Source organism: Trachinotus anak, unplaced genomic scaffold (assembly GCF_046630095.1).
Source record: "Trachinotus anak isolate AG129_WGS33_773 ecotype Australia unplaced genomic scaffold, CSIRO_AGI_Tana_v1 ptg000002l, whole genome shotgun sequence".
Taxonomy (NCBI): domain Eukaryota; kingdom Metazoa; phylum Chordata; class Actinopteri; order Carangiformes; family Carangidae; genus Trachinotus; species Trachinotus anak.
The window spans coordinates 13,607,149-13,629,931 of NW_027273853.1; the positions used below are offsets into that span (position 1 = coordinate 13,607,149).

The window sequence follows — 22,783 nt, forward strand, 5'->3', positions numbered from 1 at the left end:
ACTACTGCTGGATGAACTGCCATGAATGTTTGTGCAGACATTCATGATCCCCAGAGGACGAAGCCTGCTAACTCTGTTGATCCCCTGACTTTTCTTCTAACACCACCATGAGGCACATTTCTGGTTTTAAGTGAAATGTCTCGACAACTATAAAATCAATTGCCATGACATTTGATTCAGACATTCATGACTCCCTCTGGATGAATTGTAATTATGACTTTAATGATCCCTTTAATGGTTGTTTTAACAGCTTTTAAATGCCTACATTTCAATATAAAGCAGCTACTAACTACATGTAGGAGTAGAGTAAATGGAATGACATCTAAAAACTTTATACTTGATGGTTTGTTGTTGTTGATTACAGTGTCTGAATAATTGCATGAGAGATGGGTCACAAGTCCAGCTGTGTGTTTTTTCTTTTAGCCTTGAAATTAAAATTCTGCGTTTGCTTCAAACCTTTTACTGGATATTATACATTTCCTTATATATTTGAAAGCACAAATTTAATCAGCCATTATATTAATTTGTAGATTCAGTGGTTCTAATATGGTGGTGGCCTCATTTTAGAATGACCTTTCCTTTGTGTATATGAGGAATGGATGCATTTCACAGGCAGACGTGGAAGAAACATGGCGAGTGGGATGGACCAGCTCACCCACATAATCTCACCTTGGTGGCCGGCTCCAGTTTCAAGGCCTTTTTTAGCACCTCCATCGCCTCTTTGTATTCACCCTTGTCTGACAGGAGCTGAAAGAGATTAGTACACCTACAGTGTGAGCAGTGCTGGAGAACCCATAAATCAAAACGGGCAGAGACCAGACAGCAATAATGTAGCTGCTATTTTTTTTCCTCAAAATAATTAAATATAATCCCATATTAAACAAATTCCTCTTCCTTCCAGGAACTCTCCCTACAATAATCATTTATGGGTTGATAAAGATCAAATGAGGTGCTCCATGTTGTCTCTCAGTAATAACACCACAGGATGGGCACTCACCTTTCCTGCCCTGAAAAGAGCCTTGACGTTGTTCGTCTCGAGGGTCAGAACGTCACGGCTGGTGTGCAGCGCCTCGTCATACTGCTCCAGCTTGAGCTGAGCGGTGGCCAGGTTGTTCAAACACTTCACCCGGTAGTCTCGCACCTCTTCTTCCTCTGCCACAACGCCACCATTGCTACCATCTGTACAGAGACAGAGCCACACAGCTGATCACATGTGACCTGTCTTGGACATTTAAAAACAAAAACAGCTACAAACAAAGGGTAGAAACAGATTAGCTATTTCATCTGAGAGATGTCTTAAGTAAAATAGTTGGACTTTCAAGAATAAACTCCCATCTGGTGTCATTACAAGGAGAGGTCACCTTCTGTTTTTTTATTCAGCTGAGTATTGTATTACTGTCCCTGCTGCGACAACGGAATGGTTTCATCATTAGACCCATACATGTCCAGTTGAATACAGTGTTGAGCCAAGTAAGGAGCACTTTTATTCTTGGCCCTGAGCGTGATGGGTAATAAATATTAGCAGCTCAGGGACAACATCTGCATGGGTGCATGTCTTTTTTGTTAGACTTAATTTCTCAGATATTTGATTGAATTCCAAACGTAGATTCCACAAAAGGATCCTATCCCAAGCTGGATTCTTTAAAGTGGTATTAAGTGATTTTTTTGTCACTTGGTGGCAGCAGAACAACATATAAACACAACTCTGACATATTATCATTGTATGAAGTTGTTTACACACATCTTAAAGTTGTGGAGTTGCATTTCTGTCCATCTGATATTTTCCAATATTCACTCTCCTATTAGCTCTGACTTTGGTCTCAAATCCTGAGGGAAACATCAGGCTTTGTGCTGGCAGGCAGCACAGTGGCTTTTTTATTTATTTATTTATTTTTTGGCGTTTATGTCTTTCTTATATAGGAAAGTAGAGAGTGACAGGAAGGGGGCAGAGAGAGGGAGAATGACATGCAGGAAAGAGCCGGGCTGATTGGGTTGCCTGCTAAGAGCACTTTGCGCTCATGTGGTACGCGCCCTAACCACTTGGCTATTGGGTCGTGCAATGGCTTTATCAGAGCTTTTATCATTACTATCACTATTATTATTATTAGATCTATAACAACCAGTCTGTCAGTGCTTAAATAAACCAGTATATACAGCTCTTCCTGATCTCGCTCCCCTCCCTCACCCATTTCTCGCCTCTCAACCTGCCAGCCTCCTCGGAGTACAACCTTCAGCTCTGTCGGAGGTTTCTTCCTGTTTCTTTCCACTCTTTCTCTTCATAATATTGTAAGGTCTTGACTTAAGTGCCTTAAGATAACATGATATGATTTGGTGCTATATAAATAAAACTGAATTGAATTCCTAGCTGAAAACATCTGCTGCTGCTACTGGAAACAAGGTTGAGGGAGACTGAACCAAATCAGTAGAGTTACAAGCCAGAAAACAACAATGTGGAAAAGGCAAGTAGAACTGAGGGGAACTACAGAGTCATGGGTTCATCACTACACACGACCATTGGTAATATAAAAATATTGATTAGTGCAGCTTTAAGCTACATCCACAGATCTCCTACTGAATGTGCTGCTGTCTCTTTTTTCTATAAGTAAAGAACAATATAGAAAACATTTAGGATGTTGTGTAGCCGTTTAGCATAAAAACAAAGATGTAGTCTATCACTAGTAGTTTCTGTTCTCTGAATGTCACTACTTGAATTTTTTATGTTATTATTCATGTCTATTATTTAAAAGTATGTATAACTTTTATTACTTAAATTTGAAACTCCATGTACTTGGTATTTCCCAAAACTATTCACAAGGTGAAAAAAAGCTAGTGTAAGCAGAAATTGAGTTAAGATTTATTTATTTCTCTTTTTATTTCTTTGTTTCTTTCTTTTCTTAACCCCTACTCAGTTTCATCTATTTACTTCCATCAAACATCTGCCGCTGCTGCAGATGGAAACAAGGTTGCAGAAAATGTTTGTGTTCATGTTTAATTGCATGTGGTTGCTACTTAATCCATTCGAGTAATTTATAATCCCCTCATGTCATGAATTACATTTGTAAATTAAATCTGATAGGCCCACAATGACTCAAAAGGAGTTCACAAGTTGGTGTCTCTGCTTCATAATTATTATTTTTTTCCGGTCGTCTTCTCATCCACTAATTACATGATCTCAATGCCCTGATAAACTCCTCTCCTCAGTGCCACGGTGAGTCCACTCGCCGGTCCGCCATCATTGATACATTATGAGGCAGTTCATGTTTTTCTCTTCACCGACTTATTTGGTCACATTTTCCTCTCGGGCCCACCCTGCCTCGTCAATGATTAAAGTGATTAAGAAGGTGGAAATGATATGAAAGTTGATTAGCTTTGATTATGCAAAAGAATTAAGCAAAAAACATTTATCGTGGCCCTCGGCTCAGATGGATGTGGCTCTGCATCGTGATGGTGTGATTAGTGTGATGGCAGACTCGAGGGGAGCACTGAACTGTTATGTCATTCTGGGCTGAGATTGATGTGGAAATGTGTCTGCAGTCTATATCAAACGCTGTGTTTTATTTTTTTCGTGCATGTGTGTGTGTACGCTCACACACTTTCATCTGTGCTATACTTCCATTTTCGCCTTTTCCTGGGAAGATAATGCTCACATCAACTACTATGACACATTCCTAGTAGAGCCGACAGTATGGAAATATTTTCTATGAATAAATTCAGGTTTTGATACTGGGTTACCTTGGCTGCGTGTTGTTAGCACATCCAGGGCCATACAATAGGCTCTGGCAGCCATACTGTATTCTTCTCTCTGGAAATGAAAGTTTCCTCGCTCTCGTTTCTGGTTGCCGATGCGGATCCGGTCTGCGATGGGCAGAGTTAATGGGTCTGGTTTCTCTCTAATGTCCAGCAGCTGTAGCTGGTAGAGTAAAGGAGCCCAGGCTGGAATATCAGGCTCTCTGCACATAAACAAACACAAAAACAAACACAGACATAATCAATATTATTACAGGACAAGCAGTAAAAGAGCTTAGGAGTACTTCATCTAAAAGTTACTCCAGATGTCTTTTAAAATCCTCCAAAGAACACTTTGATCTTTTAAAGGCTCTTTAAATCAATGAGGAAATCAATCCGTTTTCAAATGATAAGTGTCAGCTTCAAGAAGAGCAGAAACAAGCTAGTCAAATCCAAAGCTCTTTAGCTAAAGCATGTCATTTGAAAGTCATGTTCAAAATACAGTACAGTGATTAGTATACTGAATTGTCATAAAAAATATAATGTAAAATAGTTTTATAATGATAGTCCAGAATTTCTATGTGTGTATTTATTTATTTAGATCTTCCGCCGAGGAGCACCAGTGATTCTGTGGGACCCCAGAGGGACTCTTTCAGCCCAAAAGATATTACTTTACACACAGTGTGTATATGGTAATATATCAAGAGCAAACTTACCATTTAGTTTTGAACATTTACAAAATAAAATAATCCACTCTGATGACAAGTCAAATATTCTTATTTTTGTGCTTTTGTCTCCAACACCCCAAAAGGAATATTGACTGTGGTCATATCTTGGACTCACATTAGACAATGAACTCTGCTTTGATCAACACAACACTGATATGATCCACCACTGCCAGCAAAACACAGTCATCCACAAACTCAAAGTGCTCTGCTGGTACTCTACAAACATGCTACATTACTGCTTCTCCTTAACCATCTTACACCAAGTCTACAACAACTGTAATATTTAACAGCTGTCTTTGTGTGGTTGAATCCATGTCACAATGACAGTCTAAACAATGACAGTCTTAATACTGGTCAAATGCAAGAAATATCCAAGCTGGAACTAGACATAATTATCTTAAATTTTGCTGCATTAGTGAGCTGTTCAATATTTACAGTTTGAGTGTGAGTGAAAACAAATTTTAACATGTTTGATCTAATCCTTTATTATCTTTGATTAACTTCTACAAAACATTTCAATCTGGAGTGCTTTTGTTTACAGTAGACACAATGACCTGCATTGAATATTAGTACTATTAAAACCACTTAAAAAATAGACAAAATACATTTTCTATCTCAAGTTGACCATTATTCAGTGTTGGCTATCATTTCTCAACATCTGCAACGTCTTACAGTTAACCGTGTTTTATCGAAAACTAAGATGCCGCAAGGAGGTTAAGTTCCTCGAAGTGATGAGTCAGCTGAGCAGATTATTTTCCAGTGTGATCTGAAGTTGAAGCTCTCCCATCAGGACAACTTGAATGACTAACGGAAACATTTTATCCCACAGCACCAAGGAATACTTGAGGTTTTGTGTCACTGCTAGGTATTTTGTCAAACACATGCAAACACACTGTCCAGGAAAACATAAATGCAAAGAATTGTGATATCATAATACACAGTTCAAACTGATGATACAGTGTTTTTAATGATATATTTGTGCTTTGTGCTATTTTCACAAGCTTTGACAGCTGTTCTCTCTATAGATTAAATTTCACTGCATCCAACAGCTCACCCACCTTAAAAGCAACACATTTAAAGACGTCTGAGTGACTCCGGCTCATTTAAGCAGACAAGAATTTGAGACTGGTATGAGCCTGTGAGCCGTTGATGGCTTCATCTTACTCAAGAGTCACTCAGAAGGAAAGTTAATTTGGTTTTCAATCATCTGGCTCCTGTGATCACATAGCACACAATGGTCCATTATCAGTTACTCTGTGGAGGCCGATTCCAAAGGTGTGAGAGAGTGAATGACAGCAGGACAGTTGCATGACTGTTTTTGAAAAAGTTCATTTTGAAGTAGTCAACAAAATAGATTCTAAAAAGATGAATAGAAAATACAGAAAATTTAAAACATGCTGTATGTTTCACATTTAAACATGCATATAGTATAAGTTGTTGTTTACTATAATAAACCTAAATAACTATACTATAAAAAAAAGTGACTCTTTTCATCTTTGAGAAGGATCAACAAAATAAAGACCCGGAACTTAGACAAAGGTAAGTACAGTTTCCTCCCAGACCGCACCCACTGACCATTTGCTGCAAAGTGATAGTACTGGGAGTTGTCTCAAGTCATGAATTATTCAAACTGGTTGTGTCAATGACACAGTTTATGTCTGTCAAACAGAATTAGTTGTATCCCCAGTTACTGTGAGGCTGTGTCAGCAGGTGGGTTCGAATTACCCTTTCACCTCTCCTCTCTAGAGACCTCGTCCACTGTCACGGGAGTGTGAAACCAGCAGCTGAGCCGAGGCCTCAGAAACCTGAGCTGGATCCCTGTGCTCAGAACTGGAGGAAGTAGTGTTCAGAGACGTTATCATTCTAGGCTGTGAATGAGTAGATGCAGGTCTTTTGGAAGCCAGTCTGAACTATTTTTGACAGAAACATTTACTCCTGTCAGCTTGTTTTTGCATAACTACGGCATGTTTACGGGGATCAGAGACTTGTCAGCCGAGTTGTGTAACAAGCGTTCAAGAGCAGCAGAGAAGACAGCTGATTCATTTATGGAGAACATAGACCACATGGCTTCCGTTGCACTGGGTAATGTTAGTCTTTCTAAAATGGGCCTCATACATTTGACCATTAGAGACAGCTCCTTCTTTCCTGCTAATGTCATGCGTTTTACTAGCGAACTAAGAATGTAACACCATCTCCAAACGATTCACTGCACAGTTTGTACAGTGCATGAACACACTGTAACACTTTGTTGTTTTTGCATACTTTTCTCTATTCTTATCTCAAAATATTACACAAGATTCCAAAGACTGTATATTATGTAACAGTGTGCAGTGAATAACAATAACGCACACAGTGTCCTGCATACTATACTGTAGAGCTGGATCCAGATTAAATGGACTTCTGTGAGTTCACCTCTGAAGCCACTGCTAAAGAAATAAATACAAGTCCATAAAGCTGTCCAAGATGTTCTTACTTTCAGAAATGTTTTTAGTAAGCTAGATTTCTTTATCAGCACAGACACAGTGGAGTCAGAAATGTGGGTTATTTGTGAGTGGCACTTCCTTGGTATCATCCCAGTAGTTCGCCATGTCACCGTTCATTGTTAGTGTCCCAAATACTGATACCTGCAGTGTCTGCAACACTCATTCATTATTCCCTACAAAGTGTTGGAGGAAGTATTCAGATACTTTATTTAAGTAAAAGCTATACAACAGTGTAAAAATACTACTACTGCATATATTTTTGGGTAGTTTAATCTATAGTTTCTTACTTATACAGTATTTCTGTTTCTGGGTCATACCACACATCTGGAATATCCCAAATTACAAGAAACCGCTACTTTACAAAAAGTGCATCTTTGGTAAAACAGAGAACTAACGAGCAAAAAAGTTACATTATAATTCTTTCAAATGATATATTACATATGTGGAAAAAAATCCAAACAAACTTCATAAGAAAAAACTGCTACATATCAATAATTTGATAAAGGGTTTTCTCCAGGTAACTGGCTAATTTAAATTTTTCATATGTGAGCAGTCAACTCATTCTTTGTGAATCATACATATTTACAAAGTCAATATGTGTTTTGATTTTACTGAACAAAGTACTGCATAGTTCCCATCAAAAATGACAATGGAACACAAAATGGACTCATAGTCTCGATCATTCAGACGGCACACTGAACAAATCCACTTCTTTTCTTCCAGAGTCAGATATACCGTTCACTTGAAAATCTATAAATCTATCAATTACAAGGCATCAGATTACATGTTTTGTATGTAAAATCTGAAAATGTAAAGTAACTACTAATATAGCTCTCATAGAAACATAGTGGAATATAATACACAGCACAATATTCCCTTCTGAAATATAGTGGAATATTATGGAATAGTGCCATAGTATAGATCATTATGGAATTAAATGTTTGGTTGGGAAAATAAGGAGCCGATAAATGTTTAAATTTGAGCTAAGACCAAAAAAATGACAAGAAAAACTAGGGTCTGAAAAGTTAAATGTGCTGGCAAAGGATAAATAGAAGGGTGCAAAGTCCCATTATTGCAGTTTTTGCAACTATCAAACTGAATTGAGGGACGTTAGAGAGAATAAGAGACACTTTTTCAATTGTGGAGATTCCTAAGGTAAATTTTAGTGCACACATTTCACACTCAGGATTTAGACACTCAAAGTGTTGCACAATAAATATAGCGCACAATATAATAAAAAGGGGGTGATTCTGGAAACTCTGGAAGCGATTAACAGACTTAACTAAAGTGGCTTTATAAACATCCATTCCTTTTTACATGAGATCTAAAGAATTGTTATGTGCAGGGTCCAAAGGTCTGAGACTTGGTCACAGACTATGCAGGGTACAGCTGCTTCAGTGCAAACTGAACACACACACACACACACACACACACACACACACACACACACACACACACACACACACACACACACACACACACACACACACACACACACACACACACACACACACACAGGGACTGCCCACTGTCTGACAGATAGAAATCCTTCACATGCAGGATTCAACAGGTGACCTTTGAAACATAATGTTATTTTAAGCTCAGCAGCTCATTCAGTCAGCAAAAAAAAACAGTACAGTATACAGAACACCAAGTAAGGATTTACGTCTGAAACACTGATGAATAATGTGAATAGCTGAGAGTTGAGCTTCCATTGTTGCCACCATGAGAAGCTAAATCAGCATGACTGGCGAGCTGCCGAGTGTAATCTGAGAACGCAGCATGCTGACAGATCTATAAGGTTTACGGTGTCATGTGGGTCACTGGTGATTAGCACCACACCAGTGTGCTGCTGCACTGAGCTCAGCCAATGAGCCCCCAGGGTCCTATTAGAGCAAACAGGAAGCAGAGGCTGGTCAGCAGGGTGATATCCCTCCATAAGATCCCAGTGAAACCCGAACCTGCAACTTAAGGCCTCCCTGCCTGCTCCAGAAGAGACTCATCACACAAACAGAATCTTTAGTTTATTAGACTGCCATTAGCTTGACATGGTTGTCATATTATTGTAGTTTTTGAGCATTGTTACAAAAGCAGAATTAATGTTGTGCACTGGTAGAAAAGTCGTATGTCGGCTGGCAGACTTTAACACTATATTGAGATTTTTTTCATAGTTTTCATACATTTTTTATTTAAAAAAACTTCTAAGGCGTGTCTACACAGAAACCATTTCAGTAGTGTTTTTCAGTCATCTGTCTCGTGTTCAATGGAACAGATATGCTCATATTTTAATCAATACACATAACAGTTCACATTTTACTCGCACTATACGACCATAGATGTGACTTGAAGCACATTATTCAACTATTTTCCTGCATTTTATGCACATAATCGTAACACTGCCAGATGCAGATGACCTACAAATCAATATTATGTCTGATCGTGATCTGTTTAAAGTCACATGGAGTGCCAGAACTGTTCCTGCTGCTCCACTAGCTAGCTCTGCTGCTGCTCACACTACGCTGTCTGTGTGGACACGATGCTATAGGTTTGACATATTCTATTCAACTTCCCCTGTGAGAAGAAAAAAAAAACCTTGTTACAAGTTGCGAAAAGCAGAGAGAAATTATAACTTGCTACGTACTGGGAAAAAAAAATTAGATGATGGTGCTAGAGAAAAGATATCAGGCGATGTCATTACAGTTCATCCTGATGGGAGCATGTATGTGGGCACCAAATGTCATGGCAATCCAATCCAACAGTTTGGTTTGAACCAAAAATGTCAACCAGCTGATGGCACTACATGAGAAGTCAGGTGGGTCATTGGTCAGAGAATCTTTAGAAAATAATCCTATGATAATAATGTACAAGTTATCAAATGTTCTGTTTATCGCAGTTTTAGGTTGAGTCTTGTAGGTTTAGCTGAAAAGCAATTTTCCTTCTGTTTCAAACCAGAAATTACCCTGCTAGTTGCCACCTGACCCTAACCCGAGCAAAGGTCAGTGAGAAGAGACAGAGAGAGGCTGTTTGGACTGCAGCCGCAGGACTGAGCCTGAGGCCTGAGGAGATCAGTGCTGAGCTGAGGGTTAAAGATATGAGACATTTGCTGAGGCAGCAGCTCTGACAGCACTGAGAGACAGAGACAGGTTCAGGTGCCATGCTGGACTCATGTATACAGACTGTCTATGCCCACATTTATGGTAGTGTTTACTGCAGGTCACCAAGGAAACTAGGTCTAACAATTTACTGTCAAGCAGCAGGTTAGTATGTCAGCAAAAGTATCAAAACCAGTTGTATATTGTAACTAAAATGAATCATAATTAATATAGAAGTAAATATTAAAATTATCAGAATATGGAAATTATGTTTTTGACTGGAAACTACGGTATTTTGTTGGTGAGAGATCTGTCTCTGTTGATGTCATTCTGCAGTTAAACTTGAGGATTTCTGGTCTATTTGCTCATCTGTACTGCAGCTGCCTCCTTATTACTATGGTGATCATTCATTCTTTCATTCATTCACTTATACTCTGGCCTGATAAACTGGAATCACACTTCATTTCATTTCATTTCATTATTCAGTCTGACATCATGTTCATCTTGGCCTGAGTTGTTATTTCACCCTAACTGATATATCTGCAGTTAATTTTCAGTAGATTTCAGTTGTCACAAAAGCAGCTAGCAGTGGCCTATTAAAAGGAATACTTGGACATTTTGAGAAATACGCTTATTTGCTTTCTCGCTGAGAGTTCGATGAGAAGATTGATCTCCCCCCTCCTTACTACACAGCATATATAAAGCTAAAGCCACCATCTGCTTAGTTTAGCTTATCATAAAGACTGGAAATGGGAGGGAACCACGAGCCAGACACTGTCCAAAAGTAACAAAACCTTTCTTCCAGTATCTCTGAAGCTCACTAACACATTAGATCTTGTTTGTCAGTCAGCTTACCGCAGCCTGTGCAGAGGTGTGCCACCAGCTTAGACAAAATGCAAATCTCACACAAAATGATATAAAAATGAGATAGAAGATATGATTTTCTTTGAACTAAACAATCGTTTAAAAGTCTTTACTTAAGAGGTATTGACTTACTGTGGCCCTCTGCAACAACATCTGATCACAGTAAACTACAGAACAGGAATTTAATGTAATTAAATGTCTAATCTGCATTTAACGAGGACACTCATTTCTCAGCCAGCAGGGTTTTTATTGTATGACGTTTGTGTGACGTGCCTATAGTTTCTTGTATTGTGACTGGGAACAGATCAGATTAAAAGAGGAATGTTTCCACTCTTTTCCGTTGCTATGAATGTTGTGATAAGGAGGACTAGCTTTTCTCTCTTGTGTCACAGGAAGTTATGCTTTCATTATAAACTTCCTCATTAAGGTGTATGATAGTGCAGCTGACTCACTCCTGTTATCTGTAATGCAGACCCCACGCTGCCCTGAATGAAAGGAAAAACTCCCTCAGAGGGAAAACAGTGGTCACTTTGACGTCATGTGCTCCATATTAAATGATGGAAAGGCCAGTGATGTACCTCGTACTGATTTCTATGGTTACAAATTCACAACATTACACTAATATACTGTAGTAAATGTGGTGTGCAGCTCATATGATAAAACAAAACCCAAGAGGATTTATGCGGTTGTTTATTTTTTACAATGGTGAAAACAGATCTACTGCTGTTGTTGTTCAGTGTGTCTGTTTTGACTCTTGGATGGACACACGGCACCAATACAGCCGTGCAAAGGAGCTTAGCTTTAATCCTAGCATTGGTGAGACGTCACAGCTGTTTTTCCTCGCCTGCCGCCATACTAGTTAATTTGCAGCAAAACAGCCTCCTATTACAGTCGGAGATCTAGAAACTAACAGTGTAAGGCCTTTCAGCTGCTGCCTTGCCATGTGCTTTCCTCTCCTATTTGTTTTTATTTCCTCCTGCAGCAATGAGCCAATGAAACTGTGCTCATGGGGATCAAGGGCAGCTACTGCCTACATCCTGGCTGTTGAGCTCTTCAAAAGTCCCCATATAATCTACCACAGATTTCCTTATCCTGTTAAAATGAATCCAGTCTCAGCCTCAGGCTACCTGCTGGGCAAATAGTAACTTTTTAATCACTGGGATGTGCAGTTGCCCGGTCATTTCAGAGCAACTCATGAGGATCATTTGGTTACACAACTTTATTAAACCAGCTCCAAGTAGAGAGAGTACAGTACAGACAGTTGTTATCTGCAGTAGGAGGAGTGAGTGCCAGTGTCGCTGCCTTGAGTACATGGGACTGTTTCAGACATGAAAAAATGGACCATGTAGACATTTCATGTAAACAAACAGTTATTTGTTCCAGTGACCAACCAGCACCTGATCACTGCTATTGGCTGTGCATGGGGAGTTTTGTTCACTAAACAGTAATTCATTTTTACTCTTAAAGACTAATGAACATGTTTTTTAGAAATAGTTTCAGACCTACATTGTTTACATCCATGCTAGCAGTCTTACTGACTTTTACAAACTTTTGCTACTGCATTGCTACATTTCCTGAACATGTTACCACGCCTAACTGTCAGTCAGTAGAGCAGTATAAAAATGTCAGCAGGACTGTTTGTTAGGTCACCCCTGTTTTGTGTGAGTATGTATGCATCTGACAAACAATATAATACAAAAGATCTGCTTGTTGTTCCACAGAGCATTACTAGTGCTTTAATCCTATTCATTTTCACATTTGTGTCACTACCACTATCACACAGTGTCTTCATCGAAAGCACACAGGCAGTGTCCAAACACAGGATTGCATGTATTTCATTTGCACTTATACCTTTTTTTTTTTTTTTTTTGCCAGAGCCTCCTACCAAGGGCACCTAGGGGACCCTTGTGTCGCCAGACTCGCCCCATTGAAATGAATGAGGAGGCTGCATTCTTTCACTCAGAGTTAAAGGCTTAAAAATGGCCTTAGAGTTGTTATGTCTCTGGAAACCTAAGTAATGTCTAAAATTCAATCAGATTTTAGCTCAGGTGTCGTCTCCTCCAACTCCTGAGAAAACTATCTGGGTCTGCAGCTTACTAAATGTTAGACTCTCGTCAACCATCATTTGTTTCTTGATGTAGAAGCAGATGCTTTTGCAACTCAACCATACTATCCATGTGCAGATAATGAGCCAAAACAATGAGCTAAAAGCATCTATACGCATCTCAAATCTGTGCAATGAATGCACATTTGATGGAGCTTAAAACAGTAAATCCCAACACAACACTGCACACACTCAATAATAAATAGCAAAGTGTGATGATTGATGATGATGTTTATCCATCAAATCAAATTATAAATTTAAATCCAGCAGCAAATTTATCAATTTAATCATAATATCATCAGCTGTGAGCTCCACCTCTGCAGTGACTGAGCGAGTGAATGAATGAATGAGGGAAGCTCAAAGCCTTTAAACAAAATAACACCTTTACTTTGACTCTCAGGTAAGCAGGACTAGTTTCAGTTTCTACCTTATGCAACGATCTGAAACCTCTCACAGGTTTGGGCTCTGATATGTGGCAGCATCCACATGAATAATTCCTCACAAAAAATGTTCAAAGCTTTTGGTCTGTTTTAGGGTGGATGACAGCAAGCTGTCTTACACAGAAATATATCACCAGGGGTCATTATCTAGTATATCAGCCTTGTAGTTATCTGTAGAAGATATCTTATCCCAGGACTGACCCTAAATATATAATCAATCAATATGAGCAAGCAGACATCATCCGAGGTGTGCATGGTGTGGTCAAGAGGTAATTTCTCATGCAGCCCCAGGGAGCGAGGTTTAGTTTCAGTGGATTTTCTGGGAGTTAAACGTGAAGCTGTAGTTAACAGCAATGACAGCCCGACTCTTTCTTTGCACAGACGTTATGTCTACTGATTATATAAACCGTATCTCTGCCAGTTTTGGATTTCACTTTTGAACTTCAAAGCTTTCTAAGTTACAACAAATTCTGAGTGAGGAGCCAAAAATCCTACTCTTTGAAAGATGAAAGTCCTCCTCTTCCATTACTGTTATACTTCAGATAAATGCCTGCCTTCTTCAGTGGACATATGAATCCCCGAATGCAGCGAGAGTATTTTATGCTTTCCTGTTTAGAAGAACAATTCAAAGATTTATTTTTTCCAGAGAGTGTGATTTGGACACAAAATATGGGTGAGACAATTACCATTCTACAGGGCTGCTGTTTGCCTCCCTCTGTGGTTGTGAACACTAACGTTTGTGACCACAAGCTGCTCATTGCTCTTTATGTATGATATTGTGGTAGGGAAATAAATGTCATGAGGAGATACTGATCAGAAATTAATTTCCCTTCTAAGTCCAAGCTGTCACACATGCATGTGCTGCAGCCAGATAACTGCCACTAAGAAAATGTCACAGTTTGTGGATATCATTTTGCAAATTGAGCGCATAACAAACGGCTCGCTGACTCCCTGACTGATCATTAAATGAGATGTTACGTTAAAGCAGTAGTTGTTGCTTATGTGCACCTGAGCAGCTACACCTTGCCTTCACGCCTTTAATGTTGGACATACATGACGTGTACATGTTACACCAGTTGTGCAGGGTGTGTGTACATAAAAAAAAACATTGTTATCATTCACTGTCACCCTCCTGTCATATTGCTGTCCAGGAGAAATATGACTCCCTCAGTGAGTGTGAGTCTGTAACCTAACCAAATAAAGATCTGGCTTCCTTTCAGCAGCAGCCAGCTCCGCCTCCCTGTGCAGCCTGTGAATCAATATCAGCACACTGAAATCCTGACTCATTACTCAGGTTGTCACAGAGGAGCAGCTGGCTGAGTAAAGCAAATGTAGCAGGGCCATTAGCACTATCCTTTAGTCTCTTTTTGAGACCTGGAGCATCAATCATGAGTCAAAGAGTCACATTTCTTATGAGGAGGGGCTTGACTTTACTTGACCAAAGCCAGTGGCTATGGCATAGGTCAGTGTGATCACAGAGTTTGGAAAGAAAACACAAAGAGCCTATTTACAAGGAATTTCAATTTGTTTTTGCTCATGTTATATTGGCAAGCTGATTTATTTTCTTGCAATCATAATACAGTGTTTTTCATGAGCTCACTTGTATTGTCCATCACCATCTGGAATCACAATATTAAACATTACCACAGTGCAACTAATCCCATCAGTGCTATCAAACATCAGAGATCCACTCTGTTAATCCCTAAAGCTTAAACACTGCGCATCTGATTTTGATTTTGTAGTGAGGATGTCAGTGGGAGTCTGCCACCGATCATTAACTCTGAGAGGGATATTTTGAAAGTCTATGGGTGTGTGTGCGAGCATGTGCCTGTGATAAACTGCTGATGACGGAGCACTGACGTCTCAGCAAGATGAGTCACGCTCCACGTCCGCACTGACGGTACCTCTTCACCCCCCAACCCCCCCCCCCCCCCCCCCCCCCCCCCCCCCAAGGGCCACTTGTCACTCTGCTACACATCTCCGTCCTCCAGGCAGCACCCATCACCTCACATCCCTCCGCAGCAGCAGCACAACACTGCTTTACACACACATAAGCTTATTTGCTCAGGTACACTGTTGTCTCTGTCAAAGTACATGATGCACGTTGGGTGTTGCCTGTAGATAAAAACCTTCTACATACTGCATGAATTTGTATGTGTGTGCACAGTGTGTCAGTGTCACTATCTGGGTCTGCTATCCAATCTGCTTCCATTCTGCTGGAGTTACAAATGAGTAAAATGTATGAAGTGGCCTCATGAGTTGCCCGGCAACCCTGCGTCTGTTATCACCGAACCGTCTGTCTGAGCTTACGATCGAGGAAAGTCGCATTCTTTTGTTGTTTGAAATGTGTATCTAAAATTGTAAAAAAAAAAAAAAAAAAAATCATAATAACAAGACAACAAACTCAGCCACAAATGACGAGTGGGATTGGGTGGTCCTGGAAGTCAAAGAATCTCAGAAACGGTGGCTGGTGTTTGAGCAACGACAAGGGCGACTGAAAATCAGCTATGACTACAAAGCAGCGGGTACATAATGCAGGAGAGTAAAGGCCAGCATATGCTCAAAACAAACTTGTGCATACAACATAAGCAAAACTGTTTATAGCAAGGTGAAAAGCCGGCTGGCATAGAGAGGGGGGAGATGTAATCAAGGTTCACATTGAGATGATGGCACAAATGAGGACAATCTTTCCTTTGTTTCACTCACTGTACAAATGTAAAGTGACAGAACAGGTTGTGTGAAGAATAAAATACTGGCCAATTACTGCATGATGCTGGTGTGACTGTCAGATTGACAGTGAAAATATCTCACTGTTGAGACACTGTGTGGATTTCAGATGCTGCTTGACAGCCCAAGCTTGACACCCTTCATAAGGTTACAAGGTTTTACCTGATCAGATTGTTTGATTGTTATATTTTGATTTTAAAATGACACATTCAAGACAGACACAACCAGCCAATAACACAAAGGATAGTGCTTTGCTGTAAATAAGCGCACATTGGGTTACAACTATTCTTTGTCATGCCTCTCTAATCTCTCTCTCCCTCTCTGGCTGTGTGTATTGTGCACAGCAGTCATGGGTGATTTAAAAAGAGAAGTTGGCATAGATAGGAAAGGTGCTGGTGGTAGGGATAATCTGAGTACCATCTCACTTGTGTTTCTCCCATGTGTCCCTCTTGCATGCCACGCTCTGGAAAACAACCTCTGTAGCAACATCATGGTTATACAACGCAGCACAGCTAGTGGCATAGAGGACGAGAGATAATTCCATTGAAGTGTGACACTGGTGTCAGTGTTCCAGTACAGACAGCATGTTTTTACTCCAACTTATGAGAGGTACATGTCAGAGGTGATGGTAGAACAGTAGGTACAGACCTGTTTGATATGGAGTCTAACAAGATAATGGAAAATCTATTTTGTACAGAGATATTTATTCTTATATTTAAAAAAACCTTGAGAGGAAATCTGGCCGGTCTATAGTTTTGGGAACAAACAATTATTCTAAGACCAACAGGTGTGATCAAGGACGCCTGATAAAAAGAATAACAATGTGCTAGAAAAAAGCAATCATCTCATTCTCTAAGGCGGAGGTTTCCACAGTGGGTTATGGATGGGCCAAGTGCCTACAAGGTTTGTTCTGATCCATTTATAATAGATTTTAATAACATTTCACCACATTAGAAAATAAGGCTTCATTTATATTTACTATGTCTCTAAAACATACAAACATAGATATCTAAACTACCATATTAAAAACCATATTGAATGTTAAATGTGCAGTTATGCTGCAGCCAGTGACATGACTTGACATCACACACTTTGATGAAATGATCACTAATAAATGACTTCTGGGTTTAAAAAATGTTTTCATGAACCACTGCACATACAGGTACACATATAGTACACAACAGCCAATTTACTGTGAAATATAGAGAAGACTATACCTTTAACTGTATGTATTTTACTTTGAACCTGTTATAGCTGAAGTAAAACTTTGCTGTGATGGTTTCTTATTTTTCTTTATAGGTTTTGTTGTCATTCACATAGGATATTAGGAAATGGTTTGTATTATGTTAGCTATATCCTGTTTGCTCTTGTTTGTTGTGCTCAGTAGCTGTGTGGTAAAAGCTCTTACATGAACATTTTGTACATGGAGAATATTGTGGGTTTTAATTGTTTTGCAATCTCACATTGTCCCTCCTGTGAAAACCTTGTACCAACCCTAGTTAACATCACCAGCAGTGAAGTTAACAGAGAAGAGGACTGTGGCGCAAAGTGAATTTGGCATTTTCAACTGGGAATAAACAGGGACCGAAACCAAGCAGCATGAATGAATAAAAGGTTGAAACGAAGCAATAAAAAACTAAAACTAGACCAACAAAGCCCTAACAATTGTGGTATTCATACAGTATAAAGCCAACTTTACTCCACTCTCTAGAAATACACTATCTACCTTTTATTCAATAAAAGCACATTTCAGTTGAGGAGATTTACTGTCCCACTAAATACCCCCCAATCATGGAAAACAGAAGTAGATATAACTGAGGGCAGTGCTATATTACAACCGAGGCTGTGTCGATGAGAGAGATAAGCCTGCCAGCAGTAGGGGAAAAAGGTAAACATCCAGGGAGATTAGATGAGGGACATGCACAGTTCAAACACCGGCCTGAGTGGTAAAATACTGCCGCTACGCCAAAACAACCCACCAGAGGTAAAACAGAGAGTCTATCCTTGTTCAGATTTAATTCATACCTTTCTTTTTTAGCAACACATGAAGTTTCAAAATAATGTGGCAGTGGCTGTGGCAAACAGAAGAGTGGATGCTGATTGAGAGCTAACCCAGATCTTATCTGGAGTGTGCTACAGCTGTCAGTGCTGCCTGATCTGCTCCTGAAGCGTAAGGTCTGGGTGTGGTTTCTAGTCAGCCTGCTGTGTCAGTGCCGGGAAGGAGACACACAGAGCTCAAAAGCTACAGTCAAACTTGTTTTGGTCACGTGACCACACAGCCAAGAGTTCAGTTGTTGCTGTAATCCGTCATGATCACAAACAGTAAAACAAAGAAACATGTTTTTTATACTGGTGTCAGTTATGCCAGAAGTAATTTTGTGTAGAGAAGAAACATGAGTGTGGAGAAGAATGGTTTAGATTCATCGTTGTGTTTTCCACAGAGGAGCGTCTCAAAGGTCACATTATTCATTTGACCCAGGTGGCTCTGCAGCGTGAGTCACACTACCTTCAGCACAGAAAGGAACTCCACCTCACATATTTTCTGACTGGACAACGTGCCTACAAGTCTGGAGACAGGGGAGGAGGGCCGGTGTGCATAAAAGTGACAAACACCAGCTAAACTCTGTGGTGAGTGAGTCACTGTACCTGTCTACTAGCAAGTACCTGATGTAATGAAAAGCAGAACTGCCAGTTCTTGGCTGTGTCATGTTACATTGGGTGATAAGATGAGAGATTGGCTTGCAAAAAGAGGAAGAAACACACGCAAAATAATCTCAGGTGGACCTAACACCCTATATTTATATATATTTCATCTAATACCACACCAGAGAACACATGCTAAGCATTTTTTTCTCTTTATCCTTGTTGCACAGAAGAGGACAGAAAAAGACACAGAGACCAAATAAGTCAGTGACATTTCTCACGTCTGTCAAAAGTGACTGCGCCTACACGTATCCTCACTCATCATCAGACTTGATCCTATTGATCAGAGTTCTGGCTTGACACCTTCTCATGTTGCCACTTTGCTCTGTGAATCTCTCAGCCTACGTGCCTTTCTGCTCAGAGAAATGTCACTGTTGCCTTTTTCAGCTACATTCCCCGCTGGATATGGGTGTGCCTCAGAGGCTACGCACTTGCCAACTACTTCAACAGTGTCAACAAAGATTCCCCTTGAGCACATTTCCAAGATGTTGTTTTAAATGGTCAGTGTATGTTATCTATCAGTGCTGGGTAAATATTTGATATTACATTTCATACATAATGCCTTCAATTAAATATTTAATTTAACAATTAGATTTGATATAGGCTGGATGTTTGTGTAGGTCAAAACTGTGACCTGTTCAACCTTATTCTGACCTTATGACAGTCCAATATGGAGGAAAACATTGTCTGATTTAATGGCTATAATGGCTTGAAAAACTAAAGTTGATGTGCAGGAATTGTTGTCATATATTTTTAATAACCATGCAGCTGTTGTCACTTACAATGTGGTGAGGCTTTGGGAATGTCGGTCTGGCGGATAGTCAGTCTCCATCTTCGGTTCAAAATTTTGATTTGCTAAATATTTTAGATTATGATCAAATACCTAAAAAACTTCTTCCATTCCCAGCATGTGTTTAATGCTAATGCAGTAGAACCAGAGATATTGTCTTTATTTATTCCTTGCATTCCTCTTAGTTGAAAACCTGGTGCCTATTTACCCATAATGCAACTAGGCCACTAACAGTTCAGTTGGAGACTGTGGTTCGTTATGCTAGCAGCAGGGATATGGAATGTGCTACAGAGGTCTGGTACAGTCTTGTCACTTCTTCCTAATTCCACACCACCAGATTTTTTTTTATCTTCAAACTTGTAGTCTTCAGCTTTAACCGACAATGTGATGACTGGAGGCCATCTTTCAGATTTCTCGCTCGCTCTAGAGCTACAAAAGCTTTATGCAACTTCTTCACATATGCAGAAGTACTCTGCAAGACAGGTAAACAAACCCTAACGTGTATAATAGGTGGTGTTCCCCTTTAAAGTCAGATGTAAAGCGTTTTTTTTTTTGGTGGACGATTACAGATTCCAGGACTTTATTAATTTATCCCTGACAAAGCGTTTAATGTTGTATTTTATCAGTATTTTATAATGCTGTCAATAAATTATAACACAAAGCCAAGCACTGCCCCCACCTTGATGTATCTACACCTACACTCCTCTAAACAGACTTAAGTTAAAATTAATCAAATTAAACTGCACAATTCAAAACAGATGATGAATATTATGCAATAACCTTCGATCATCACGGTAAATGTCACTGTACTTTCCCATGAAGCTTCACTCAACTCGCTCCAACCTGCCACTATAAAGCCAGATCAGTGTGCCTGGTTTAATCAATGCTCCCCCAGGCTCAAAGAGAGGCAGATTCCTCTCTCTCCTCCTACAGTAGGACTTGTTTGTTTTTTCTCCCCTCAGAAACTGACAATGATAGCCATCTGGTGTGTCTCCACAGTGTCTCTACTATTCCATTAAAGGCGATTTGTTTAGTATGTGATTATCTACTATACTAGACTGTGAATGTTGTGGTTCACGGTCACTGCTTGTAATTTATAATTTGTGTTATTCTGTGTGGGATACTCCAGGGCTCAATTCTGGGTCCCTTATTGTTCTCTGGAGATGCTACCGCTAGGGATAATTACTGATAAAATAACCTAAGGACTCGTCTTCTTTAACTGACGTTGTAGTTGAGAGCCTGGGGCCCATTTCGCCACATCTGCAAAATGTAAGATTGCATGAGGAGGTAATTTCCTCTTGTGTAAATTTTGATGTGTTTCCCTAATCAACAACAAACACCTTAGGACCTATACATTAGTATGTGAGAGCAACTATAGTAATTTTTAGCAGACTAATAATTTCAAATGTTAAATCTAGATTTTCCCAGTTAAAAGTATAACCAAAATTAGACACACCCTTCCCACATCTGACCTGGAATAAAATTGTTCATGGGTTAACTAGTCTGCACATTCTTATGCAAAACTTGAGTGCTGCTGTTTCACTGCAGTCCAGATATATTTAACAATGACAAACCCCATCCTTGCCTTCTTGTACCCAATTACTGTTCATTATCAAATCAAGTCCTTCCTACATGTGTTTAAATATCTGCATCATAATACACATGCTTACACATGCTTTTCAAATAGTCCAATGACATTTTTATTACCTAACATACAGTGATGAATGATTACATTTTTGATTCTGTTTTACCAATTTAATTGTGTTTCTAGTACCTTACATACTGTATCTTAAGTCACCAATAGTTGGTTTACATTGAATATGGCCAATGCTTTTCATGCATGCTGTTGAACTGCAGGATTAATCATGAAAAGCATACGATCCCCACACGGCACACTGATGCAAGAGTCGAATGATTAACTGGCTGACATTGTCCATCTGGACTTGGATTAAACTATTAATTTAACTATGATACATCCCAGTGGTCTAATTAACTCTACTTCAACATGTGCCACTGAGATAGTTCTCACTTGTGCCAAAAGTAAAAGTACACCAGCACCTTTGCTGCCAGCACCAGGGTTTAAGCTTCTGTTTATGTTTGCTAACAGCCTGGAAAAGTAACCTTAACATTTCACACTGAAGAAGAGAAGAATGTGTTGTGTGATGTTTCATACACAGTTAGAAATGCATGCATACGCTGTATTGCAGGCTCATTTGACTGTGTTGTTTTGGGGTTTTTTTTTTTGGTTTTTTTTTGTTTTGCAATTTTAGCTTTATTCAGATGTAAACAAAGTAGGTTCCAATTGCATTTAATGTTGTTGACTTTGGGGTTGTTCAGGGTTGAGGATGCTGACTCCCTCTGGCCCCTGGGGGGGTTTATAGGTGTTAAAGTTGTGCCTGTCCAGTGATCAACAGATGTTAGCCTCCACTTTTCTCTGATAATGACCTGCTGACTGAGGGAATGCAGTGTGCATCTCTGACTAAGCAGCATGTCTCAGTGGGGAATAGGTCTGACGCATGCTGCTGTTTCTTGAAAAGGCGAGTCCATTGCGTCACATTTCTGCTCTCAAAGCTCAGGGCTCTAATGTCTCACAGGAGAAATGTCACTGTTTCTTACAGTCATTTAGTCCCAGGCAGCCTGTCTCTTGTAATCAATCCAGTAAATACTTCCACTGGTTTCATTATCAACATCACATCACACCAGCGCTGCAGCCAGCCCATCACCCACACACCAAGCTATACAGACCACTCCACTGTGCTGTGTTGAATCACACTGTCTGACCGGCTTTACACACTGTTCTGATAAATAACTGTGAAGTGCTCTTAGCGGCACTGTTTGCAACAGGCGACTGACAGAGTTCAATCAATGCATCTGCCAGAAAAACAGCGAGGCTAATGAGATTTTCCCTCATTGTGTCTGTCATTTTATAGCACAGACACGCTGAGCCTGTCATATTTAGTCTGAAGCATGATGTCTGATGCTGCTCGTGATTCTTATTTTTGTCTTCTTATGTGCTCAAATATTTCTTTTTATTAAGTACTTAAATAATAGACCTTAACAGACAGGTTTAGCAAATGTGTTTATCCAGAGCAATGAGCCATTAATGATAAAGTAGTTATCAGTGTT

General features: G+C 39.7%; 1 protein-coding gene across 3 annotated transcripts in view; it reads right to left on the reverse strand.

Moving 5' to 3' along the window:
* fkbp16 (FKBP prolyl isomerase 16) overlaps window positions 1-22,783 on the reverse strand; it is a 31,385-nt gene that overhangs the window by 2,244 nt on the left and 6,358 nt on the right. For all 3 annotated transcript variants that reach the window (XM_071499637.1, XM_071499619.1, XM_071499628.1), the window contains 3 exons: window positions 3,733-3,950; window positions 998-1,179; window positions 670-747 (listed from right to left, as the gene is read on the reverse strand). In XM_071499637.1, coding sequence (XP_071355738.1) covers window positions 670-747; window positions 998-1,179; window positions 3,733-3,950 — 478 coding nt within the window. The remainder of the gene's footprint in view (window positions 1-669; window positions 748-997; window positions 1,180-3,732; window positions 3,951-22,783) is intronic.